The sequence below is a fragment of the Sciurus carolinensis genome, chromosome 5 (genome assembly GCF_902686445.1).
Source record: "Sciurus carolinensis chromosome 5, mSciCar1.2, whole genome shotgun sequence".
NCBI classification, from domain to species: domain Eukaryota; kingdom Metazoa; phylum Chordata; class Mammalia; order Rodentia; family Sciuridae; genus Sciurus; species Sciurus carolinensis.
The window spans coordinates 131,090,893-131,118,296 of record NC_062217.1 but is presented as its reverse complement, the minus strand read 5'-3'; the positions used below and the strand labels follow the sequence as shown (position 1 = coordinate 131,118,296).

The window sequence follows — 27,404 nt, the reverse complement described above, 5'->3', positions numbered from 1 at the left end:
TGTTTTTTGCAGGAAAAAAGGAGAATATAAAATCAGTTACATAAATTGTGACTTACATCTTGGTTCTGTTTGTTCTGTGACAACATAAAATTAGCTTTTTTTCCATCAAGTTAGAAAAAAGCTAAAGACAAATTTGAGCACCTCCATTGGGCCTTCTCCGTTGGCCACCACGGGCATGGCTGAGCAGCCAGTGCAGCTGTCAAACCCCCACTTCCCAGAATGTTTGAGTTGCACTCTGCGGGCATCTGAGATGCCGTGTTCCACTTCCATGACAATGATAATGAGTTAAAAGCAAAGTGGTGACTCAGATGGAGGCTCCATGGGGTCTGCAGGGACACATGATGTGACAGAAGTGAGGGGAAGGGAATCCCCGGAAACAGCTACAGGGGCACGTGTCTCGGTCACTCATGAGTGTTGACCACCTTCTCTCTGAGCCATAAGGGGTCACTTACAAGATTCTACCGTCACACTCTACCACACCGTGGACGCCAGGCTGACTCTGGTAATGAAACCTGTGCAGCAATGGCAGGTGTCAGGTCCATACAGAAGCTCTGGGTCACTGTGTAGCCCACCAAGTCTTTCTTTTCCTTCTGCCATAAGACTATCAGAGTTTCCAACAGAGGTGGCTCCCTTGGTCTGAGGCCCAGATTAAAAAAAGAACCAACCCCTGATGGGCATGAGACATGGGCAAGAAACCTTATTTGATGGAGGTCATTGAGATTTTGGGTGCATCTGTTACTGAGGTATAATCAAGCCAATCTCCACATTGCGACCTATTCAATGGTGAGGCCATTAGTGGGGCTGGAAAGCTCCACAACAGTGACACCAGAGGAAGATGGTGAATTTGTCTTAGATGATGTGTTTCTGCACCTGACCCCTGGGCAGGTGGAAGGCAGGAGTGAAAGGTGAACACAGAGGTGCCTGACCCCATGGAGCTTGTGGACAACTGGAAAGGCAAGCCAGCCCTTGCCTGTGTGGGTCTGGGTTTTCAGACTGTTCCCAGGCTCTGAGGGGACTTGTGCACATAGCAGGGCCCCATGCAGAGAAAAGCAAGGGCTGTTCTCTGGAACTGGAAAGCCTGGGATCTAATCCCACTCCAACACTTCATTCCTACCTTCAGCCATTCCTCCCATGGATACTTACTATACCAGGCACTAGGGGAACAGAAGAGGCCTTGAACCTTATGGGCCCACATTCATGTGGGAGACAAGAAAATAAGAAATAATACCAATGGGGTGAATACCTTTAAGGAAGTAAAGAGGGTGAATTGGGGAAAACTGCTTCAGGTGAGGAGATCTCAGGAAAGGACTCTTTGAGGAACAGACACATCAAAGGAAAGATAAAGATGTGTCAGCCATGCAATGAGTTGGGGAAAGAAGACAAAAGCAAGTAGAGCAATCACAAGAGCAAAGGGCCTAGACAGAAAGAGGATGACTCATTTGAGGAGCAGGAAAAAAAGTCCAGAGCTTTGGGAGCCAGGAGAGAATTCTGGCATGAAAGTATTGAGTAGGACCTGTCACCTGGGGACCAGGATGGAATTTGGAGTTCATTGCATGTAAAAAGAGAAGTGGGGGTGAGAGTACTGGCAGGGCGCTGACAGGAACTAATTATATTTTTAAATTTTTCAGGTTGTTATGTGGAGGATGAATTGTAGAATCCCTGCAGTGAAAGAGAAAGACCAACAAGGCACCCTGCAGCCTGAAATGGTGGCCACCACCTTTGTGACCTTTAGCAGTCCTTCTCAGCACTGCATTTCCACTGTTCTGAGAGTGCTGGCTGCCTGCACTTCATAGTTCATAAACTCTTCAGGCTCCTGGAGGCGGGGATGAAGGTGCAGATGGCTCACCCATGCTCGTCCAGGGTGATTTCTTGTAAGTGCCACAGTTGCCTCTCCTGGAGCCAAAAGTCATGTCCAGAGCTTGCCCATGAGGGCCTCCCTCTGTCATCTGCCTGTCAACCCTGTAGATACCACAGTCTCTAGTGCACACCATGACTCTGGGCTCATCTCTCCATCTGGAGAGAACTGAGAAGATGTAGAGGCTGGCCAGGAGGCAAGGGGGTAGTTCACAACACCAAAGTAAGTACAGCAAAATGCGAGCCAACGGGGAGGCTGGTCAAGCTCCCTGGAGACTGGCAGATGGGAAACAGTGGCAGGTAAGGGTCAGATGGGTGATAATGGTGGCAGGGAGATCATTTCCATCCTGGAGAGTTCCCAGGCAGACCTGAGCTCAATGCTGGCTAAGAAGGGAAGGTTCGGGGAGCAAGGTCAAGGCGCAGCTTCCCTGGAGAAACTAGATGGTCTGGGCCTGGCCATTGGAGGGTGAGACCACGTGCAGCTAGGAGGAGACAACCTGGCTGAGACCATCCTGGATCAGCCAGCCCCATCTGGCCCTCCAGCTGCCCAAAGACACATGAGCAAGCTCGGCCAAGATCATCTGAACCTAACTCAGACTAGAACTGCCCAACTGATCCAGAAATTCATGAAAAAACAATAAACGCTTGTTTTCTTGAAATTGCTGAGTTCAGGTGTAATTTGCTTTGCACCAACAGCTAACTGATACAGAGGGGACTGGTGGCTGGTAACCAGTCCTATTTCCCTGTAGTCAGTCTCTACTGAAGTCACAGTGCTGTTTTTCTGCTTGAGGTCACTACATAAGCTCATCACTGGACTGGAGTCATGAGCAGTGAAATAAACTCTTGAACTTGACTTTCAAGTTTCTTGGTACCTTATGAAAACTTCCTCCTCTCTCTGTGCTTCAGTTTCTTATCAATACTAGAGGGATTGAATGACTCTCAATCTCTAATGCTCTGTGTCTGGACAACTTTAATCTCTATTCAGCCATCTGTCATCTAATCAACAAGGAATTTTTCAGAGTCTACAGTGTGTTAGGCTATGGCCAGAATCCCAGGGTGTGTTCCCAGTTGCAAAGCTATGGGTCCTGCCTACCAGGAGCTCAATGCCCACAAGAACCCACTGCCTTGTGAGTATTGGGAAGATGCCTTGGACGAGCCTTGATGGCCAAGGAGATCTCTTGGTGACAGCAGGAGGAAGCACTCATGTTCACCTTTCCCCGCAGATGCACTGGAGTACAGGTCCAGCACCCTGGGTGCCTCCAGGCTCCTGGACTCCTGCTGGAGCTGCTAGGGCAGAATGGAGGCATCACAGAGCCTGAAGACCTCACACCTCTGGTTATAGCTGCCCAGAGAGGCAGATGTGTGGATGCATCTTTCCTCAAGTCCAGAAAATGACCCTACCATGGAACCAGGGGGCAATTGACTTGGTGTTCCTCTCAAAGCCAGCTCGGCGAGGCAGCTGCTCCTCCTTAAACCAGCGGACAATGACTTCTCTGGAGAGTGGACGCAGTGGGCGCTCCCAAGTCCTGGTGAGAAGAGAGAAGGAAAGTGAAAGAGTCAGGGCAGGGTAAAGGAAGGAGGGAAGGGGAAGATAGGGAATGGGAAGGAGTGAAGAGAGAGTAGAAAGGGGAAGGAAGGGAGAAGGGGAAGAGGGACTGCCCACATCTGTGCCTATGAAAAGGATTCAAGGAGTCCAGGTACTTGAAGGCACTTTGCAGATTATTATGTAGCAGCTATTATTATTTTTCCCAAAGGAAATTGTCACCATTTGCTGAAAATAAAGCCACACAGGTGGGAATGGAAAGAAAATAGGAGATAACCGGAGAAGGGGCAAGTCTGATCCTTCCCTCAGGAATAGACCAGGACATAAGAGTCAGCATCAGTGAATAAGGATCCTAACAGAGCAGGAGTAAACTTATTAATGTGGGAGTGTCTCCTATCGGCCACTTAAGTGAGTCCTGTTTTTTTACCTTCCATGTCTTCCCCTACTCTGCCCTGTCCTTGAGGGGACACCTGCCTTTGCCAGCTAGCTCCTGTGCTTTTGTGAGCAGAATCAGGACAGTGCACAGAGAGAGACCGAAGAATGCCAATTTGCTCTGGAAATAGCTGAAACTCTCCACCAACAAAATAAATAGTATAAGGACAGAGGAGAGAGAGAAGGAAAGGAACAAAACTTCCCACTGATTGGCCATTGACCACGGCCAAGGGATCAGTGAGGGACTGCACATGGAGCATGAGATGGGTAGCAGCAGGTGAAGAATCTGATGAACTGGACACTTTTAATGTTTTCTATCAAGGGAACCAAGATTCTCATTGCTTGTGTTTCTGAACTGTGGTTCTTCAATGCACAGGTGTTGGGCCACAAAAGACTCCAGTTATATGTGAGTTATACTAAAATTAGACATATTAAGAGTTTGAGAGCACAAGGCACATAACAGGCCAGGCACCCAACAACTGTGTGTTGAATTCATATATAGTTAGTCCACCCTATGTTAATTTATGCTATGAAAACATAAGGCCTGAAGAACAAAGCCTTGGCCCACCTTGAACATCCTCAGCCTCTTCACTGCTTCTAATGGATGGTAGGAACCTAGTAAATTCTTATTTGGTCGTTGCTATCTACCTACTTGTAGTGGCATTTAAAAGTCACTGCAGTTACCATTTTTTTTAATTTAAAAACAAACTCTATATTTTTTTTGTACCAACATTTTGACACTGAGCTCAGTACCTCCTTATAAACCCTGGAATGGACCTACTTACAAGCATGTGCATATGCAAACACACACACACACACACACACACACACACACACACACACACATGCACACGGTACTGAATACTGTAGATTTCAGAAAAGATGCTGGAAGAAAGACAAAGGATGAAGTTACATTGCACAGCTTACAGCCATTGTGTTCTTCTGGGCTCTGCTCCCCACCCCGCCACCCCATAGCCAGCCATGCTTTCTACTCTGTCCACCCTTGGGATGGTCCCCTCCTTCTCAATACCCTCAGATGCCTTTCCTCTCAACTAAGCAACACAGGGCAGTCCAGACTCTTCCTCTACATTTGCATTCCACCAAAAATAATTGTGTCAGAGGAAAGAGTCCTTAGTTTCTAGGACTCTGTCTCCTTAGAAGGTAATAGGAGGTTAAAAATAACAGCAAAGAAAATTCACTCCCCCTTGTCCTTCTGTTTCTAAGCAGTGAAGCTGAATTGTTTCTAAGCAGAGTTTGGATTTTCATTTATGTTTTTTGTAGTACTGGGGATTGAACCCAGTACCTTGCACATGCTAAGCAAGTGCTCTACCACTAAGCTACATTCCCAGCTTTTTTTTTTTTTTTTTTTTTTCATTTTAAAGGCTGCCACAGGGTCTTGTTAAGCTGCCCAGGCTGTCCTCAAGCATGTGATTCTCCTGCCTCAGCCTCTCTGCAGAATTGCTGGGATAACAGGCATGCACCACCTTGCTCAGCTCTAAACAGAGAATTTCTAAGTAGGGCATTTGATACCCCAGAATATAAGTGCTGGACAGGTGCTTCAGTGGGGTCACCTAGCCAGAAGCCTCAATCCTGCACCTACAAATCTCCTCCTATCAGCAATGTGTGTCTACCCCTGAGCACAGACAGACAAAGAGCCAGCACCACCTACCCAGCAAGCTGAGGGCGGTGGTGCTGGTGGTAGGGGTCAGATGTACACCCCTCTGTGTGCCTGGTCGTGTTGCTCCACCTGCATGGCATCTTGACCCCCTCAAGGCTCACTGCAGGACCACGCCTTCCCTATTGACCACATGGCCAGCCTGGAGCCAGGCTGCACTGTGATCCATATGGTTCTATCACATGGGCAATTTATGGGTTTCTTTAAAAAAAAAAAAAAAAAAAAAAAAGCACAAAAGTGGAAGCAGGGCGGGCTTTTGGGCTTTTCTAACTTTTCAGAAAATACAACAATATTACACCTCAGAAAAATCAAAAACTTCTGCATGATGGAAAATTTCAAAAAGTTAAAAGATAAATGACAAGCAGAGAAAAAAATACTTACTATATACAAAGAATCCTTTTCCCTAACATTTAAGGAGTTCCTAGAAATTGATAAGGAAAAGAACAATCACATCATGAAAAAAATGGAATGAACCAATGGAAATACCAATGGTCCTTAAATGGAAAAGACTTAGTCTCACTCATAAGTAGAAATGCATGTTTAAACTTGCTCTGAGATATTATTTCTCACACAAAACAAAAGTTTGACAAAGCGCCGTCAGCCAGGGTAAAAAATAAGAGTGTGAATTGGAACCGGTCCTGGGGAGGGCAAGCTGAATTGTTAATGCACTTAGCCCTTGACCTGGTGATCCCACTTTTGAGAATTTCTCTTGCAGATACTGGTTGCATACATATAAAGTTCATTTCTACAGGGTCATTCATTCAGGGCACTATTGGTTATAACCAAAGAGTTGAAGCAACACTAATGTCCACTGATAGAATTTTTAATAAATAAGTTATAGCACATCCATGCAGTATAATTTTAGGTAGCTATTAGGAGCTGGTGGGGGTGGGACTAAGACTTTTCATGTTGGCGACTCTAGAGAGAAACAGGGAGGGCACATAGGAAGCTGTAATGACCTGTGGGGAAGAGAGACCATGGCAGATGGAATGCAGAGGAGGCAGCCAGATTCTTCTTGGTACAGTCTACCTTATTAAACTTTCTGGTCTGAGAATCATGCATGACAAGAAAGGAAAGGAGTGGGGAGAGAAGGAGGGAAGAACTGGAGACCTGGTCAGCTCTCCCTGGACTGCAGGGGAAGAAAAGAGGAGGTTATGAATAATCTCGAACTCCAATTAAAGCACAGCTTATACCACCCCCACTATCTCGTGGTGAACTGACTTCCAAATATTCCCTGTGGTAAAGGGAGCAGCTTGTGCTCACTGCCTACTTCTGGGTCTTCCCTGGGGCTTTTTGATTCCCCAGAATACAAATGGGGTCATAGGGAAATGGGGTCTGAGAGGTGCCAAACCCCGGGCTGGCCTTCAGTGGGGACAGGTGGAAGGTGCAGAGGTCCCCAGCAATCTCTTGACCTTCAGTCCTGGCAATCATTGGCAATTACCAAAGTTTCCTTGCTGAACAAACCTCCTGGAGACACAGATGTGTACGAGGACCGTTCTGCACTCAGTCACACCTAATCTGTAAATTTGCTATTCAAACAGGATAAAGCAGCACCATTAGTAGGTAGAAAAGGCTGAAACCCTGGATTCTGGGTTGTTGGACCATATTAGACCCATCTGAGGCCTTTCATTACAAATTGCTAATCTAGGGCCCAAGGACCTTTTAGGAGTTAAAAATTGTGTGCACTTTGAAGTATGAACATTTTGAGGAGAAGAAGGTACGCAGCTTTCTTCAGATTATCAAAGAACTCATAGAACTGCAAAGTTGTTAGAAATGTCCAAGCCCCACCCCACTGCATCTCTTCCACCCCAAAACACAGACTGGGACACTATGGCCCACAGAGGGGAAATGATTAGCAGGTCAGGAGCAGAGGCTCTCCCCACACAACCCCACAAATGCCAACATGGAGCCCAAACTCACTTGACAGGCACAGCGAGGGGTGTGGGGGGACCAGGACCAGGAAGATGGTGGTAGAGTCTTGATTCCTGCTCATGGTTCTGGCCGAGCTCCTGGAACATGGAGCTAAGGCCCGCAACCGTACCTTTCTGGATGGCACGGAGTGAGTGGCGCCGGTACTCATCCCGGGCACACTGGGCTCTGCGGCTCCTCTCCTCGTCAGCTGCCTTGGACTTGCGCACTGAAAAGGGGGAAATGGTGTGTCAGTCTTAACCTACAGTCCAGGCTGTACACTGTGCAAATCCACAAGTATTCTCTGGGCGCTGGCCACCAGAACTATATTGTGCTGCAGGGAAGTTTGGAGACTCTGTATATAGTAGGGCAGGCTCAGCCCTAAAAGCATGGAGGAAGGGCTAGATCTTTTGAGAACTTTCACTCTATAGGTTACAAGGCTCCAAAACACCCTTCTCTCTGCTTCCAGCTTTTCAAGATCCTCAAGGTAAGCCCTGTCATAGCCAAATGACCTTGAAAAGACAAGTGTATTACTGCTTCTAAAACCCAAAAGAGTAAAGTCTAGAACTGAGGAAATGAAGGAAAATGAACAAAGTCTATTGGAGTCAAGGTCTGCCATTAAAACGAGTTATTTTGTAGTTTGATTGCATCTTCCCATGCCCCTATCTGCCACCAAAATCCACAAGTTCTTTGAAGCACTCGTTGTTCACCTTTCCCAGCAAATACACTGCAGTACAGTCCAGCATCCCAGGTGCCTCCTGGCTCCTGGACTCCTGCTGGAGCTGCTAGGGCAGAATGGAGGCATCACAGAGCCTAAAGACCTCACACCCATGGTTATAGCTGTCCAGAGAGGCAGATGTGTGGATGTATCTTTCCTTAAGCCCAGAAAATGGTCCTACCATGGAACCAGGGGGCAAAACAAGACAAGTAAATATTTCCAACTTAATAAAGCAGGTAGTGAGCATCCTTTAAAAGAGGACCAATAAAGTACTGTCACCATTTAGGGTCTGTGGCCCTCACAACCTGCTAAGGAGCCAGAGTCATAATAGGAGAGAGAAATGACCTGGGGTAGATATGGTTTGTTCCCATCAAAACTCATGTTGAAATTTGGTTGCCAGGTAGTAGTTTGGGAGGTGGGGCCTTAAGAGGTACTAAGATTTTTTCTGGTGAGAATGGGCTAGTTTCTACAGGATGGATTATTCCCAGACAGCAAGTTGTTACAAAACAGGTCTACTCCCTTGTTCCCTCCCTCTCTCCCTTGCTTTTGGACTTACAGAACGATGAGAAAAAATAAACCTCTTTACTAATTACCCAGTCTCAGTTATTCTATTATAGCAACAGAAAATGAACTAAAATAGTCTGGAAAGATCAAGAGGAGTTTTCCAGAGAAAGAAGGAGGAGGAGACCATTCCAGGAAGAAAATCTGGGTTTGGGGGACCCACCAACTCCTCTGAAAATTTCAGATGGTAAGAACACCATGAAACCTGCCTTATGTTGTCGGAAGGAAGTTCAGACAAGGTCAAGATGCTCTGGTACAGGCTTTGCACTGCACTACAAAACTAACTTGCAAACTAAACACTAGAAGCTCATACCCTACAAGGACTTCTGGGAGTTTACAGAGAGACACTTGGTTATTAACAGACAGGGGTTTTGCTCCTGGATCCCTATTTGGCCTGGGACAACTTCTCATCTCTCTGGGTCTTAGTTTTCCCTCCCTGAAAAATGGAGACAGTGGCATTATCATCCAAGGGCTGCCAAAAAGCTATTCTAGAATCATGCCCTTCTCTATGCTCAGGTCTCCTGCTCAGTTCTGACACAGGGGTTGTTTTGCCTCTTGACAGAAACCCTGTGAGCAGTTATGCAGCTCCAAAAGTACAGCCAGGCTAAGTGTTGCAAGCAGAAGGGTTTTTACCTCTTTAAACAACAGACATGGCATTTGCATTTATTCAGCACGTGTGTCTTATGTCTACCTAGTGCCCACTCCATGCTATGCAGGGCCACTGCTTACACTGCAAGCTGTGCACCGCACGACTCCCAGGGGCACAGTCACAGCACGGTCACCATCAATGATGTGTACAGCCGTCCTAACAATTTTCTGACAGATGGCAGTGCAGCATCTCGACGAATGAGTTTCTAGTGTCACAAGGTCACAGAATGGGCTGGCTGCTGGGCCTGTGGTAGCGGGTGTGGACATAGCAATGTCTTGCCCTGAGAGAGCTTACTCTCTCATAAGAGAAACACATCGGTGGACAGTGACTGGAGTTGTGGTGGGGTGTGCAGGGGTGCTGGGGGCCCCAGAGGAGGGACACCCGATCCAGTCAGGGACATCCTCTGAAGTAGGATTCAACCAACAGAGGCTAGAGGGAAGACAGTCTAAGTGGAGGAAGATCAAATGCAGAGACTCAGAGGTAAGAGGGAGCTGGGCATCCCCTTGGAAGGAGTCAGTGTGGACAGAGGAAAGGGCTGAAAGGGAGGGGACAAGGGATGAGGCTGAGAAACAGAAGAAGCCATTTGGGAGATCAATAGCTTCTGGCTTATAAGTTCTAATGCTTTACCAAAAGGTGTCTGGAAGCCACTGGAAGGTTTCAAACAGGAAAGCAGGATGCTAGTTGCACTTTAAAAGACTGACTGGGCTACAGTGTTGGTAATAAACTGCACAGAAGCAAAACTTAAGACTTAGAAAACAGAAATACTTCCAGACAGCAATAGGACCTCAGATGGTCTCAGGAAAACGGCAACGGGAAAATGGCCAGGGTGACTGAGATGAAAACTCAGGAAAATTAACAAGTAGGGCCTCCCAAACCCAGGAAGTTTTTAGACTGGTAGTGAACAACTGGCAGAGCCGAAATGGCTAAGTTTCTACCTATGACCACCAGGGATGAAGCAGGTGGGGTAGGAGAGAGCTTTGGATATGAGGAAGTCCCGGAGGAGATGCCCAGGAGGCACTTGGTTGTAGAAAATCCTGAGTCACTGTCCCCTCATGAGACCCCTCTTTTGTGAATTTGCCTCTGGTTCCCAGGGCCATGCCCACTCCTCTCCCCTGCACAGGGAGAATGGAGCCAGGGCCTCCCTTCCGAGTTCACCTGATCCAGTTACATCCTACAGAGGAACCAGATGCTTCAGAGCAACGTCAATTTGTAGTGAAGAGTAGCCTGTCACTGAAAATTAATGAGTAGTCCAATAATATAGCAAAGGCTGCAATAAGGATTTAAATTGTGTACATGTGTACATGTGTTTGAACGCTGCTTTATGTGGTCATGGGCAACCCAAATTACCATATCTATACTTTATTTCCTTGTCTATAAAATGGGATCCCCATGGGCCCCATTGAGACGTACATAAGATATGGAAGAGACCTACACAGCACCTACACAAGAGAGAGGTTCATGAAATATCATCTAGGGTTTACTGTTGTGTGGGCTGAGACAAGGGTACTGAACGCTTCCTCTAGAAAGAGTTCATCCTTGGTGGAGGTGGGGCAGTGGTTTAGGGTGGGAAGCTGGGTAGAGTCAGAGGCTCCTGTCAGGGAATGGGGAAAAAATAAAAACTTGTATACAGGGGAGGCTTCCTGAGCTCTGGGAAGCAGGAACAGGTGGTGGGGTTATACACACAGGCCTCTGGAGACTCAGTCTGATGGAGTCCAGGTCACCGGCAGGAATTAGCGGGTTTGGCACTAAAGACGATAAACACTGAGAGGTGAACCTCTGGAAAAGCAAATAAGGTTTGCCCACAGCAAACTTAGTACAACCCAGAGACTTCCAAGGTCAGCTGCCAAGAGTCCTCATTGGCAAGAAATGCAAGACGTCTGCCAACAGTGACCCCCTGTGGCCTCCAGGAGCAACTGCATGCACTCCTTAAAACCAAAGAAAGTTGGATTTGACTGGTCCCTCAGGGATTCCTGAGAAACCAGAGAACAGACAGAACCCTACACAGGGCGCAAATTGGACACATGAAAGCTCAGGCATCTAGATGCTAGAGCACACTTCAAACTGCAGATGGTATCCGACTTACTATGGTTTGACATAATTTTCAACAATTATTAATGGGGGTGTGAAAGCAACATGTATTCAGTAGAAACCACACTTCAAGTTTTGAATTTGGATCTTTTTCCAGGCTAGTGACAAGCAGTCCCATCTTTCTCATGGTAGCAAGCCACAGTTCTTTATCAGTCAGGTAATCACAAGGGCAAACAACTGACTCACTACCGCGTGCTGTGTTGCTGAGCCAGGATGTTCTGTAGGTTAGGGGGATGAAATGTACTCTCAGTTTGCCATATTTTCAATTTATGATGGATTTATCCAGACATAATCTTGTCCTGAGTAAAGGAGCATCCATTGTTACCTCCAGGGACAAACTGCACAACTCCCCATCTGTGGACAGAAAGCCCCCTTCTTTTCTATTATCCTTTAGCTTTCTTTTCAGCCTCAAATTCCACTCTGCTTCACTCCACTTCCAGGCCAGGCAACAGGCTCACAAGCTCCTCCAGGTTCAACCTGCCCCAAGCTTATAGTATTTTAGAATCACTGACATTCAGCTGGATGCAGTAGTACACACCTAAAATCCCAGTTACTCAGAGGCTGAGGAGGGAGGATGGTAAGTTTGAAGCCAATGTAGGCAATTTAGTGAGACCCTGTCTCAAAATAAGTAAAAAGGGCTGGGGATATAACTCAATAGTAGAGCACTTGTCTGGCATTGCATTAAGTCCTGGGTTCAGTCCCCTACTTTACAAGAGGTGTGCTCTGATTATGGTAGAGGAAAGGGGCTAGAATCAACACCACTGAACCTTGAACTGGGCCTGAGCACACATTTTGCATTCAGCTCTGTCAACAACTTGACAAGGGCTGAGACAACTGGATGCAGATTGTTGGTTTAGGGCCATAACCAAACTCACAGAGTTCAGGAAAAAAGGGGTACAAGTCTCCATATGAGTCCAAAACCCCATTTGCATTTCTAACCACAATAATATTAAGTGCCCAATTTTTAAAACCTTCATTTGCCAAGTAATGCTGGCTCATCTCTAAATCTCTGGGCAACTAGATGTCACCTAACTCAACTTACAAGTTCATAGTGGAAATATTATCAAATGAAGTCCTGTGCCCAATCTATTCAGATTCTCAGAAGCCGGAGCTCTACTATTTGAACTAAATAACTTTGTACTCAAGTGATACTAAAAGGAATAATTCCCCTTTTTTTCCCTAACTGGAGAATTTGATTTGGCTGTTTTATCAAAAACTGCTGTTCCTCGATAGATTAATGGCCCACTATATCTTTCATATTAAGTTAATTGAGTGCAGAATAGCTTTGTTGGATTTGAATGACAGGCTCCAGAGTATAGCTCATCATTCTTTAAGAAAGGATAAAATGAGGAACTAAAATCAGGGGACCTGAATTATCACATCTCTTCTGTTTTTTCGTTTTCAGTTGCCACATGGTACATTAATTAGCAATCAGCCAGCTCTGGGGCAAGATGATTCCCACTCTCCATCTCTAATGAAATATCAGCCCAGCTCTTAACTTTCCACCCCATCATGTAGCTACAAAAGAGAAGCCTTCACAAGTGCACAGACCTTACAACTAGGAAAGAGCTTTGGCTTCCTCTCTCTCATTTCGCCCTCTCAACAAGACCCAGCTCAGCATGATTAATTGCATTTTACAAAGGAAGGTATTGAGTAATTGAGCAAGAACTTGCTCAAGGTCACACTAGTAAGTGGCAGAGCTAGGACAGGACTCCCAGCCCAGTTCTCCTTCCCCAACAGTACAGTAGCCTCAAGTGACTTCGGTAATTATTCACTTTTTTTTTTTTTTTTTCAGTACAAACAATCGCCCTGCCTCCTTTCTCCACTTGACTCTTTCCATGCTGAATTTAAATGAATGAATTCCTACCCAGGTGTTGCCCTTCTTATTCTTCTAGACTCATAAATATCACTACCCATTGTGACCCCCAGACTGTGGTCATGTCATAACATGTGTCAAGGTTTATGCATATATTGATTCCTTTGGGTTGAATATGGTTTCTGTGTGTCCCCCAAAAGTTTGTGTGTTGAAGGCTTGGTCCCAGTATGGCAATATTGAGAATGGGTGAGACCTTTAAGAGATGGATCCCAGTGGAAGATATCTGTATCACTGGGGTACTGCCCTCTGAAGGCATTAAGGTAGATCTCATGAGACCATGAGTTAGTTCTCACAAAAGTGGGTTATTACAAAAGAGCAGACATGGCCCCTGAATTATTTTCTGGTTTCCTGGTTCATCATGTGATCTCTCCCTCTCATATTCGCTACCTCCATGATGCTATCTGCCATAATGTAATGCAGCAGAGGAGTCCTCTCCAGAACTTATGCCATGCTCTTTGGACTTTCAGCCTCTGAAACTGTGAGCTAACTAACCTCTTTTTATTTATGAAGTACCTAGCCTCAACTATTTTGTTATAGTAATGAAAAACAGATTTATGCAATCATCTTGCTTTGTTCAATGCTATTCTCTCTACCTTTCCCCACCTTCTTCTACTCATTTTTCCCAAATCAAATGTCATTTCCTCCATAAAGTCTTTTCAAACATTCTCCTTCTCCAAAAGGATTCACCTTCTCTCTATGTATTTTATAAAGACTTTTACTGGAATACCTACTCTCCAAATTATAATAACTTATCAGGTGAGTCACTTTGTCCAGACTGTGAGCTTATTCGGAAGAGGAAATATGCCTAATTGGCATATAACTGGAGCTGAATCAATGTACATTGTTGCTCCTTAGTCTGCTCTGGGTACCAAGGATGAGCATCTCCCCCAAGATACAGGAGGAAGCATTGCTGAGGAATGTGCTATCACTAAGATCAATATTGACCTTGCTCTCACAGCTACTACCAGCTCTGAGTTTCAGGAGAGATAAGAGCCCCAGAAGCCTTCATGTTGATTCAAGAAAATTTGTTATAGAGAGTGATTTCTGCATTATGCTCCCGCAAACTCAGCCACCACTCAAAGGTCCTGGGGTCACTGGGCAGTGTTTCAGAAACTCTGAAGCAAGGAATCAATGAGTGTTTCTGGCTTCTTTCCTGTGCACAGATCCTCAGATGCCCTGTGAGGAAGATGGCCAGAGGCGTCCTTCCTATGTCCTGCTTTTGGGAGACATTGAATCCACAGACCAGAATACACATCCAGGAGTACAGGAAAAGAAAGCCTGTGTTTGAGCACAATCCTGTGAAATGCCTCAGTCTGAGCTTCCATTTCAGTTTCTATCAGTGAACAGCTCCAACAAAAATACCAATACCCCCTCTGCTCTGAGGCTGTTCTAGGCATATGAGCAATTAATGCCCTAAAGCTTTGAGAACTCTGTGAGCTCTCAAGGTGTGGGACTGTTATAGTTTGGATGTCAAATGTTTCTTAAAAGCTCATGTGTCTCCTCCTCCCTAGCTGGTGAAGCTATTAGGTGATTATAGAAACTTAGGACCCAATTAAAGAGAGTGGGGTTGATGAGGGTTTTATCTTATCACCCACCCCTTCCTCTCTTTCTTCCTTCTGTCCACTATGAGGTGAGCCACTTTGCTCCACCATATGCTACCCACCATAAAGAGCTGCCTCATCGAGGTCTGGAAGCAATGGAGCCAGGATACCATGGACCGAAAACTCTAAAACTGTGAATTAAAATAAACCTTTCCTCATTTAAGTTGTTTTTCTCAGGTATTTTGTCACAGCAATGAAAAGTTAATACAAAAAGGCATTCAGTTGAATTTAGTAATACTTAGTAATTTTTTAGTAATACTTAGTAATTCTTTAAAAACTCCAGCCCAAGATGAATACAGTGGTTCACACCTATGATCTCAGCAATTTGAGAGGCTGAGGCAGGAGGATTGCAAGACTAGCCTCAGTCACTTAGATGCTCGGCAACTTAGCAAGACCCTGTTTCAAAATAAATAAATGAATAAAAAAGAAGGACAGGAAATATAGCTCAGTGGTAAAGCACCCCTGTCTGGGTTTGATGCCCTGTACAAAAACAAACAAACAAACAAATAAACAAAACCTGCAATCCATTTGTGAATGAGCATTAAACAGTTTAAGTACACTGCCCAGCAGTTATCAATGAGTGCACAGAATATTCTCCTCTCCTGAGCATCAGCCCCTCAGAACTGCCCTGATTTTTAAAAAATAAATAAAAAGACCTTTGGACACAGTATTCGCATTTTTAATACTGGCTCTGAAGGGAGAAAGTGGGATAGTCACAGAAGTGGTCAGCAGATGAAAGGATACTATTCTGGACAAGGACTCCGTAAATACAGTACAAGGAACGCGAAGGGTTTCACAGAGGGGTCCCTGAAGCCACAGGAAGTGGGCAAGTTGCCAGGGGCAGGGAATCGCGGCCCCACACCACAGCCCCACCTGTTTTACTGAGCCAGCTAAAGCATAAACATAAGCTTTAAGGGGACCTTGGAGAACACTGATAGCGCAGTTTTCCAGTCCTCTTGGGAAAACAACAGTAAGTCACCAGGAGAAGGAGATTTAAGAGATGAGGTTCACTCCATACTTGCATTGAGACTTCTGCCAGGAGTCTGCTTTGGGCTTGGGCTCAAAGGATGGGGCCTGAGAGTCCTGGGAACATCTGATTAAGGACATCATTGCTCAGAAACAGAAAGAACATGTGTGTCTGAAAAACTACTACTACTTCACGGTGAAAAAAATTAAATATAAAATCAAAGTTAAACTTTAAAAACGTTAATCAACTTTTCATTTTATCGAATCTGGCTTATTCCTTTTCTAGCATTTGATTATGTGCTAGGTCACTTAAAATGAAAAAATGCAATGCAGAAATAAATACTTTCAACTCAACTACCTCTCCAGAAGTCCCATTATGTCTCTTAATATGCCCCAGAAACTGAGTGTTTTAGGATTGGCACTAAATTAATATATATCAGTTTAGAGAATCTTAGTAGAAAAGGTGAATTAAGGACTTGTGAAAATCCTCTCCTCCATGAGCAGTAAGAACACTGGCAAATTATCAGAACCAACTCTCCAAACTTTAGAAATTAACAAAGGGCTTTCAGCAATCCTGGGAGCATTTATTCAAGGAAAAAGGCTCAGAACAAGCAAAGAAACTAAATCAAACTAAAATCAAAACTAAATCAAACTAAATCAAAAAACAAAACAAAACCAAAGTCCCACAAAGAAATCCCAGGACTAATAAATGTCTTCACTGATGAAGCCTACCAAATGTTTAAAGAATTAATTCCAATTCTTTGCAAACCCTTCATAGAAAGATAGGTGTGAGCCCAGCATGGTGACACACACCTGTAATCCCAGCAGCTTGGGAGGCTGAGGTAGGAGGATCACAAGTTCAAAGCCAGCCTCAGCAACTTAGCAAGGACTTAAGCAATTTGGGAAGACCTTATAAAAAGAGCTTGTGATGTTGTTCAGTGGTTAAGCACCCCTGGGTTAAATCACTGGTACAGAAAAAGAGAAAGAAAGAAGAAAAAAAGGAAGAAAGGAAGGAAGGAAGGAAGGATGGGAGGGAGGGAGGGTAGGAGAGAGAATGAAAGAAGGAAAGAAGGAAGGAAGGAAGGAAGGAAGGGAGGAAGGAGAGAAAGAAAGAAAATAAAAGAAAAAGAAAGAGAGAGACAGACAGAGAGAGAGAGAGAGAGAGAGAGAGAGAGAGAGAGAGAGGCAGGCATGATCACTTCCCAACTCATTCTTTGAGGCCAGTATTACCCTGATACCACAGCAGGACAAAAACATCACAAGAAAAGAAAAGTACTGACCAAAATCCTTCATAAATACAGATGCAAAAATCCTCAACAAAATTGTAACAAACTGAATCTGGAAACATAGTAGAATTTGTACACTATGGACAAGTGAAATTTATCCCAGAAATAAAAAATTGATTCAACATCTGAAATTTGGTCATGGAATACACCATATTAATAGAATAAAGAACAAAAACATAATCATCTCAACAGATGCAGAAAAGGCATTTGACAAAACCCAGTATTTTTCCCTGATAAAAACACTCAACAATTTAGGAAAATGTGGACCTTCAACAATTTAGTAAAGGTTATGTATTAAAAACACAGCTAACATCATTCTCAATGGTGAAAGAGGACTGAAAGCTTTCTCCCAAAATTAGAGATGAAGATACCTGCTTTTGCCACCTTTATTCAACATGGCATTGGAAGCTTGAGCCAGAGCTACTAAGCAAGAAGATGAAATAAAAGGCATCCAGACTGGAAAGAAAGAAGTAAACTATCTCTGCTTGTACTGAAACTATCTTGTATGTAGAAAATCATAAGGAAACCACAAAAAAAAAAAAAAAAAAAAAAAAAAAAAAAATATATATATATATATATATATATATATATATATATATATATTCGGGCTCATAAAAGAGTTTAATAAGATTTCAGGATACAAGATGAACAAACAAGTCAATTGCATTTCTATACACTATCAGTAAACAATCCAAAAGTGAAACTAAAAACTTAATTCCATTTACAACAGCAACAAAGAATAAACAACAAGGGATCAATTTATCAAAACAAGGACAAAAGTACACTAACAACTACAAAATATTCTTGAAAGAGGTTAAATAAGACTTTAATACATAGAAAGGCATTCTATATAATGAATAGAATGAGGTGAAAGACCAAATATCATTAAAATGGCAACACTCCCAATTTGAGCACAAATTTAATGCAATCATTATTGAACTCCAGATGGCATTATTGCAAAAATTGACAAGTCAATCCAGGGACCCAAAATAATTCTGAAAATAATAAACCAATGAGGTCTCATACTTCGCAATTTCAAAACTTACTACAAAGTTACAGGAATAATGATTGTGTGGTACCGACCTAAGAACAGGCATATAGATCAGTGGAATTGAATTGAGAGCCAGGAATAGGCACTTATATTTTGGGCCAATTGATTTTCACAAGTGTGCCAAGATCCTTGAAAGAATAATCTTTTCAATAAATGGTGCTTGGACAACTAGGTCAAGTAGGAACCTATTTCACACAAAAATGAACTCAAAATGGATCAAAGACCTAAATGTAAGAGCTAAAGTCATAAATCTTAGAAGACAGATAGGCATAAGTCATTTTGATCCTGGATTAGGCAATTGGTTTCTTAGATGTGACACAATTCACAAGAACAAAAGAAAAAAATAGATAAATTGGACCTCATCAATATTGAAAACTTTTCTATTTCAAAAGATGACCCAACTGGGCATGAGAGCACATGCCTGAAATCCCAGCAACTGGGGAGGTTTAGACAGGAGGTTCTTGAGTTCAAGCCAACCTGGGCAACATGACAAGACCCTGTCTCATTAAAAAAACAACAAAAAAAAATCACCCTTCAAACCTGGCTCCACCTTCTCTTTCTCACTTGACTTCTCCTCACTCCTGAGACTCTCCAAGCTTCAGTCACCCCACACTCCTGCCACATCCCTTTGTTCCTATGCCTTTGCACATGCTGGGCCTCCATCTAAAGTGCTCTCTTTGCCTCAGTAATTCCTTGGCAACCATTAAGCCTCATGTCATGCGTGGTCCTCTGGAACACCACCAGGGCAGCCACTGAGTGCTCCAAGGGTATATAGTACATCCTCCCTTAAAGCCCTCTGTCTTTGCTCTGGTTGGTGAGTCCCTCCATTATAAGGACCGTGATTCCTCATCTCTGGATCCCCAGGTGTTTTAGTCAGCTTTTTCACTGCTACAACTTAAAAGACCTAAACAGAACAGCTATAGAGGAGGAAAGGTTTATTTAGGGATTCATGGTTTCAAAGATCTCAGTACATAAGTGGCTGGCTCCATTCCTTGGGGCTTAAGGTGAGGCAGGTCAACATGGCAGGAGAGTGTGGCAGAGGGAACCAGTTCACATGATGATCAGAAAGCAGAGAAAGAGAGACTCTACTCTCCAGATACAAAATATATATCCCATAGCCATGCCCTGCAATGAACCAGTTCCTCCAGTTACCATTTAGTTAATCCTAATAGGGATTAATTCACTGATTATGTTAAGGCTATAACCTAACCATTTCTCCTCTAAACCTTCTTGCATTGTCTCACATGTGAGCTTTTGGGGAGTACCACATCTAAGCCATAACACCAGGTGTCGAGCCAGGAAATTACTGGCAACTCAGTAAATATAGTATTTAATTTTTTTAATTAAGAAATCTCCAGAATGAGCCAGGCACTATGGCACACGACTATAATCCCAGAGGCTTGGGAGGCTGAGGCAGGAGGATCACAATTTCAAAGCCAGCCTCAGCAAAGTAAGATGCTAAGCAACTCAGTGAGATCTTATCTCTTAATAAAATACAAAATAGGGCTGGGGATGTGGCTCCGTGGTCAAGTGCCCCTGAGTTCAATCCCCAGTACCAAAAAAAAGCAAAAGAAACAAAGTTCCAGAATGGACACATAAGCTCCTGAAGCATGACCCTCTTACCCTCTAGATCCCTAGCAAGATCATGCACATGGTCAGCCGTGGGAAAGATTTATGCAGTGTTGATGAACTGAAATGATGGCTGAGCAAATGAACAGCAGAGGAGCATGGATGGGGAAGGCAAGGGTCTCCTGGCCCTGGGAACCAACCCTAACTCACATTGTTCTTCCCACTCGAGCTCTTCCTTCTCACTGGCTTGGCAACGCAGCTGGGCCTGTTTCAGTGACCAGTAAAGCTCCTTCTCCCTCTGTTCCTCCTGGAGGCGAATCTGCTCTTGTCCTCGCTTCCTCTCCTCTTCCTCTTTCTTCTAAAACATTATGAAGACAGAATGACATTAGAATGAAGAAGTGTCTATGAATCTGCAGTAGGTCAGAGCTGAGTTACCTCAGGATGGGATGGGCCAGTAGTGGCCACTCAGTCTTAGCCCCTACACAGTTGAAATGGCAAAGGTTACACTTGGTAAGAATCAAATGAATTGAAATGTGTGGAATAATTGGTAAATTCTGAAGCTTTCTGCAAAGATCAGAGGACTCTGGGCTAAAAGCTTTTCTGTAACGATCAGAGGACTTGGGCCATCCTTGGATGTAATCTCATTTGGGACAAGAAGGAAGGTAGGTACAAGGAGGGCCACCTAGTCTTCCTGGAGGCCCATTAAATAGGATATTAATATGCTTTGACCTTAAACCTGGATAAGGTATTTCCAAGAGCGAGTAGGTTTAGGGGCCCTGAATCTCTCACTCCTATCCCATCTTCAAGTTCCAGAAAGGTGTGTGTGTGTGTGTGCCTGTGTGTGTGTGCATGTGTATGCATCCATTTGTACATTTTGTTTACATGGAAGTAGCTTGTATATGTTAAATGTGGATCATGAGCTCAGAAAGGCTTTTAATGCAAAATAGTCAACTGGGGGCTGTAGCTCAATATTAAAGCACTTTCCTAGGCACGTGTGAGGCCCTAGGTTCAGTCCCCAACACTGCAAAAAAAAAAAAAAAAAAAAGCTGCAATTGTATTTGTTCTGCTGGGCATGGTGGCACATGCCTATAATCTCAGCTACTCAGGAGACTGAGGCAGGAGAATCACAAGTTCAAAGCCAGTCTCAGCAACTTAGTGAGAACCTATCTCAAATAAAAGAAAAAGGGCTGGAGTGTAGCTCAGTGGTAGACACTTGCTTAGCATGCATGAGGCCCTGGGTTTAATCACCAGCACCACAAAAACCAAAATAGAAAACTAAATTCTCATCAAAATTTGTTGTCAAATCAATAATAATGTTAACATAGTTCATTGCAAAGCCAAATAGGGTGCTATTTTCACCAATTCTAAAAAGTACTTTTTTAACATTTTAGCATCTCTAAAGTTTGCATGTCTTACAACTTGTCTTCTTAATAGGCAACAGTTTTTTCTTCTTGAAATAATGATGTTTTCATAATCAATGGCATCTTAAATTCAGTAAGATATGGAAATACGATGGCTTTTTCCTTTCGTTTTTCCTAAGTTGTTCATTGTTTTCTCTTGAAGTTAAATACTGAAATTCTATCAGATACAGTAAATATTTCTCTACATTTAGCAAAGAGTTCTTTCTTATAATAAATAATATGGCAACTGCCTTTTTCCAAAGGCCTGGAGTGCCATTTTTCCTTCTTGTCCAGTCTGAACCGGATGGTGCTTAGGTCCCCTCTCCATCTGTCTTCTCAGGACCTGCCTCTCAGTCTTCCCTGAGAGGGAGCCCCTGTTTCTTTCTAGGCCATTCCCTCACTTTTTGGCAACATGTCTCATACTGCTTCTCAGGTAAGGATGCACAGAAACATTTCCTGAGTCCGTCCTTGTCTGAAAATATCGCTATGTGAACCTCACAAGTAACCGCTAACTTAGCAGAGCACAGAACTGGATTAAAAATCCTGTTCTTGCAGAATATTAAAGACTTTACTTCCCTGTCTTCTAGCATTTGATGCTGCCACTTTGATTGTCATTTTTCCACATAGAGCATCAATCTTTCCTTCTGGAAGCCTTCAGGGTCTCTTTATCACTGACGTTCCTGTGGGTCTCCTCCCATTCACTGTGTGGGGAACTTGGAGTGCTTTCGGTCTGGAGTCTCTTGTCTGTCCAGTGCAATTCATCTTTGCTTAGGATTTCTTCATAATTCCTTCTCCTCTCATTCCTCTTTTGCTTCATAGGATTCCTATTTGTCTGTGCTGGTTTCCTTGAGTTCATCTTCTAAGTGCTTTATCATTTCTTGTTTTCCACGTCTTGTCCTGTTTGCTCTTCTCCCTGGCTGATATCACTATCTTCCAAACCTTCTACTGAGTTTATTCCAAGCCTTCCGTCCTATCCTTTTCTTGCCCCTTTCTCCTCTTTGCATCTGTATTTGTTTCAGGATACAGTAGCTCATCTCTCTAGGGCCTTTTTCACCCCCTCTCTGATCTAGGTCGTTTCCTCTGTGTTTAGTTTTGTTTCTTAGTTTATTTGTTTGACATGGTGCCTGCCATTCCCCTGGGAGGCTTTCCTCAGATGCCTGATGCTCCCTGGTCATCCATTCATATTCAAGAGAGAGGTAAAACCTAAATGGGAAGCTCAGTGTGTAGCCAGGCTTCACTGAGAGGTGGGGCCACTCTAGAGCAACTGGATGAGGAACTAGCTATTCACTGAGGCATCTGCAGATGTAAGAATTCAGAGCTTGTTTCTGTGGGATTATTCAGTGCCTTCTCCTCTATCTTGTCTGGGTGTCTGACTACCAACATTCCAGGAGTCAGTGGGGAGCAGTCTACAGACAGGATCACCCTTTGATCCAAGCCAGGAGGGCCCTGGCCTGGGCCCCATGCTTCATGGAAGACTATGCTTTGAAGTGTCTTCTTTGTAAATGTCTTTGCCAAGCCCTCCCTGCAAGGTATATCCAGAAACAGCACCCCTAGAACTGGGAAGATGAGCAGTGTTTTTCAGGGAAGCTGCTCAGATGAGATCCTGTCTAAGCCCTAGTTCCTGTTTCTTCCCTTCAGAGAGCTCTCTGACCCTTTCCCCCATTGCAACAAGTTGACCAGATGCCTCAGGGAACTCCAGAATTCATACTCGTGAAGTCGGCCTGAGTCCCAGTTTGGAAGGGTGACCTAACAAGCAGATGAAGTGTGCCAATAAGCATAGAACTTTTAACACAAGGTCACATAAGATTCAGTTGCCAAAATAGAGCTAATAGACAGATTTTATATAGCCCTACTTATTAACATGAAGAAAGACTTTGCAAAAAATTATTTGCCCTGCATACCCTAGAGGCAACCCTGGCTATTGGTTCCACTCTTCTGAGTTCAGATCTTTATTTGATCTCCATCTTTCCAACCTGGCCCTCTCCTGCTCTGCCCATGTGCTTCACAGTTCAAGCCCCAAACCTCTCCCTTTCAACTTCCCATCTCCTTCTAATCCTAGTCCTGGAGGAATATCTTGGAAGAAACAGGTGAAAACTGGGACATGTGGGTTCAGCCACTCCATACAGAAACTTGTAGCCTTTCCCACATTCTCAGCTCCGCCATTTGCAGTAGCTGGTGCCTTTGAGGATTATGGACTGATCTGCTCTCTGCCTTCACCTCTTCCTGCACCCCACAGTGGCCCTCACCACCTTTCCCCTGTCTTCCAGTTTCTGACCTCTCTGAACATTTTCTCATCTGTTCTTCTCTCTTCTCTCACTTTCCCAATCCACATGGTTTATAATTTTTCTCAGGCCTTTGGTAGTATTTTAGTGGATCAAATAAGAATTTAAAGGGAACTAACAAAACGTTTAATCCCTCATCTTAAAAACAAAACTCTATTGCTTCTGAAATGATTTAGATGGAGAACTTTCCTCCAATTCAATGATCAATTTTTATTTCTTAAAAATAGACACAGTTCCAACTTACTAATTACCCATTCTCTAAGAGTTAGAGATCAAGGACAAAAGAAGTTAAGTGGCTTCATTTACTCATTCATCAAATACTTATCAAGCATCTAAGAGGCTCAAAAACCCACTCGAGGCGCTGCAGATACAGCAATGAGCAAGACAGACAGTCCCACTGGCTCAGAGCTTGCCTTCCAGAGGAAAACACTAAACAGATAAATGAAAAGTCAAGAAATTTCACAAAATAATAAACAGTGTACAGAGAAGCAAAACTGTGTAAATGATACAGTCTAGAAGGCTTCTTTAAACTGTGTGACCATAACACTTCTCAGGGTTGACATGTGGTCCGAGACCTCAATAATAAGCACAGGACAGTCAAGTGGGCATCAGGGAGAAGAAATTTCCAGGCAGAGGAACCACAAGTGCAAACACCCAGTGTTGCAAACCATGCTGGCCTGTGTAGAACAGTCACCCACTGTACTGGAACTGAAAAAGTTTAAATTCTATGTTGGATGAGTTTGAGGTACCCTCAGGCACCCCGAGGTCTCCTGGGAACAGAGGAATGCTGAGAGCCCGGGGACCAGGGGGAAGATCAGCCATGGGACCTAATGGTGACACCGGCAGAAAGAGAGCAAATTAAGAGAAGACAATCAGAGTGTCTTGAGTCACTCCATCAATTAAAGGTTAAGAGAAACAATCAAAGCCAGAAAACGGAACTGTAAAGGAAGACTGAGAGTAAAAGCAAACCCCAGAAGGGGCAGTCTGCCTTTGGGTAACCAAGAAAAGAGAGCATTTCAAGAGACAGGAAATGGCAAATAGAGCTGAAGGCTGCTCAAGCTTTACAGAGACAAGGAAGTCACAGGAGACTGCTGGGCATGGCCACCAGAGGGGACAGGAGAGCAGCCCTAGTGGAGCAGAGGGGCAGCCATCCCAACAACCCATTCAGGATGTCCATTTCCTATGCAAAAAAGCCCAAAATGGAAGCCACAGCTGGGGGGTAATATGGGGCTACGATAGACTTGGGGTGGGTTGATTTTGATATGGGAAATACTAGAGCAGAGTTATTGACTGATACAGAATTGGAACCCATGTCTCTTAAGACACCCATGTGAAATCAGCTGAGATATACCTCAAAGCCTGACTTCACCTTCACCAGCCTCTCAGCAACTTGGAAATCCCCCCTCACACTGGCTCAGCCCCTCTCAGTTTACACAGTTCTGCATCCCTCCCACAGGGCTCCCTGGTATCTGAGGACAGTTATGGCATCGCCCAGTCCACAGGCACCAGCCATGGCAACCTCCATGAGCACTTCAGATCTATCCCCTGCCCACAGGAGTCTTCCAGGTAGGATAGGGTCTCAGGGTAGACAGGGACAGTTGGTGCCTGCCAGAGCCAGGGCTCCACCCACTGTTCCTGCTGCTTAAGAATGTCTGAATTGGCTAGGGCTTCCTAAGCACAGACACGTGATTCCAACAACAGAAATGTGTTTTCTCACAATTCTGAGAGGTGCATGTTCAAAATCAAGGTATGGGCAGGTTGGTTTCATTCTGAGGCTACTGTACCATGGATAAGTGGCAAGTCACTTCAAATTACAACACAGTGTTCCTACTTTCCCCATCTATGATTAACATGAAGCAAAATGTAAAATGGGAGTAGCACTGTCCATGCAGTTCTCTTTCACCCAGGGAGCCAGAGGTCTACAGCAATCTTCCCTCTTAAAGGCAAATGACTGGCTGCTTCCTGTGAAAGAGGCAAGCTCTTTGCAAGGCTGGGAGCAACAAAACATTTTGCAACTACAAATAAACAGAATTGCATCTTTCTTTCTGAGGTCATGATAAAATGACTCAACTCTCATAGCTAAAATTGCTCAAAAATTCTCATTGTTGTTGCAACCATCAGGATCCTTTGGCAAATTGAGATCTCTGAGGAAGAGTCCATCTTAGTAGGTTTAGCAGCTAACAGCCAACAGAGCCAAGAGGCAGCTATGCATATACTCCCGTTCTACCCAGGAATGGTTCAGTCTTGCTCCGGCTGCTCCAGCCCTCTGAGCTGTCCAACTTGTACAGTCCCCCTTCTCTGAGAAGCCATCATTCACAGCACACCCAAGGGGCCCTCAGAGGCCCAGGTCTCCCTCACCACAATGGAAAATCAAAGACAAATGCTGCCTGGGATGCAGATGTCTGTCCTCCTTGCTTTCCCCCAGCCCTAGCCCAATAGTTAATTAGTGCAGATCTCACTGATTTCACCACTGTTCCTCTGTGTCCATCCACAGTCATGACTGTCCAGACCTGCATCACCTCACATCTTGACCACTGCAAAAATCTCCCAACCAGCATCCCTTCCCAAAAAACATAGCACTGGGATCACACCATTGCTACCAGTTATGCTCTTAAAACTTGATCCACCCATAACTCTTGGGGTTAACAGGATACTTTACCTGCAGAGAACAGTCTACCCCTTAACACAGCTTTCAAGGACTCTACAAACTACCTTTCTCAGTCTATAAGGCTTCACCCCTCAGGGTTTTTTTTTATCTCCCCTAGCAGACCATTCCTCAGTCCACATGTCTCCTTTCCACTGCCCACCTTTGTTCACTCCAAGACTCCTGCAAGTACCTCTTTATAGTCCCCTAGGTGTGGCTGGGGCTGAGGGTCGCTCACAAAGTTTCTCTCACCCCATAAACTTTTATAGAACAAGGAGTTTACATCTCCCTCCCCTAACAACCTTCACTTAGGTTCTCAGTAAGAAAAGTACTAATAAAGGTTGTTTGTACATTCTTACATGCACAAATATTAGCATCTTGGTGTTGAACCGCACAATAAAAATAATCCAAGACCATCTCTCACCCAGTCCATAATCTCTTCGGTAAAGCTGGTTTTGGTTATCTATTGCTGAGTAACAAACTATTAGAAAATGTAATTGCTTGAAACTACAACCATTTTATTCACTTACAATTGTATAGGTTAATAATTCAGGCAGGGCTTGCTGGGTGACTCTTCTACACCATGTGAGTCCCAGCTGAGATGAGTCCTCAGGCTGGGCTCATTGCCCATGATGGGCTAGCAGAACCAAGAAGGATTCAGGGATGTGTCTGGTGCCTCAGTGGCCTTGGGAGAGGTTTTCCCTCTCTGCATGGCTGCTTGGGTTTCCTTATAGCATTGTACTCTGGGGTACAGGATTTCCTATGGGGAAACTCACAAAAGGGAGCATTGCAACAGAGACAAAAGTAAAAGCTGCAGATCTCTTAGGGACTGTCCTCAAAGTAGCATGTGGGTTGGGGTGTGGCTCAGTGAAAGGGCACTTTGCCTATCATCTAGCATAGGCCCTGGGTTTGATCCCCAGCACAGCAAAAAAAAAAAAGACAAAATATTTCACAGACAGAACATGTCTACCAATCCCATTTAAGTACAAAAAAGCCTGTCCAACGATGTTCACTAGTACATTAAAATATATTCTAACCAAAATTGAAAATGACCTCAATTCATCAGAAAAGAATTGGGAAAAAAAATGATATGCCCATTCGAACTTATTATATACAACCATTAAATGAAATGCTAATATGAATAAATTTTGAAAACAACTGAGTATTAGGTTAGATAATTTATATAAAGAATTAGAGAATATAGAGAGAATTAGATAATTTGTAAGAAATTGTTACTATGTTTCTCTGCCTTCTTATATGTCATAAAGTGAAAATGGAAAGAAAATACAACTTCAGAAGAG

The 27,404-nt window shown here is 44.0% G+C and overlaps 1 protein-coding gene across 4 annotated transcripts in view; it reads right to left on the bottom strand.

Annotated features, from left to right (window-relative positions):
- The window catches only part of Sh2d4b (SH2 domain containing 4B), an 81,371-nt gene that overhangs the window by 22,555 nt on the left and 31,412 nt on the right, over positions 1-27,404 (bottom strand). For all 4 annotated transcript variants that reach the window (XM_047553411.1, XM_047553413.1, XM_047553412.1 and 1 more), the window contains 3 exons: positions 19,988-20,135; positions 7,425-7,641; positions 3,256-3,380 (listed from right to left, as the gene is read on the bottom strand). In XM_047553411.1, the coding sequence (XP_047409367.1) occupies positions 3,256-3,380; positions 7,425-7,641; positions 19,988-20,135 (490 nt within the window). The remainder of the gene's footprint in view (positions 1-3,255; positions 3,381-7,424; positions 7,642-19,987; positions 20,136-27,404) is intronic.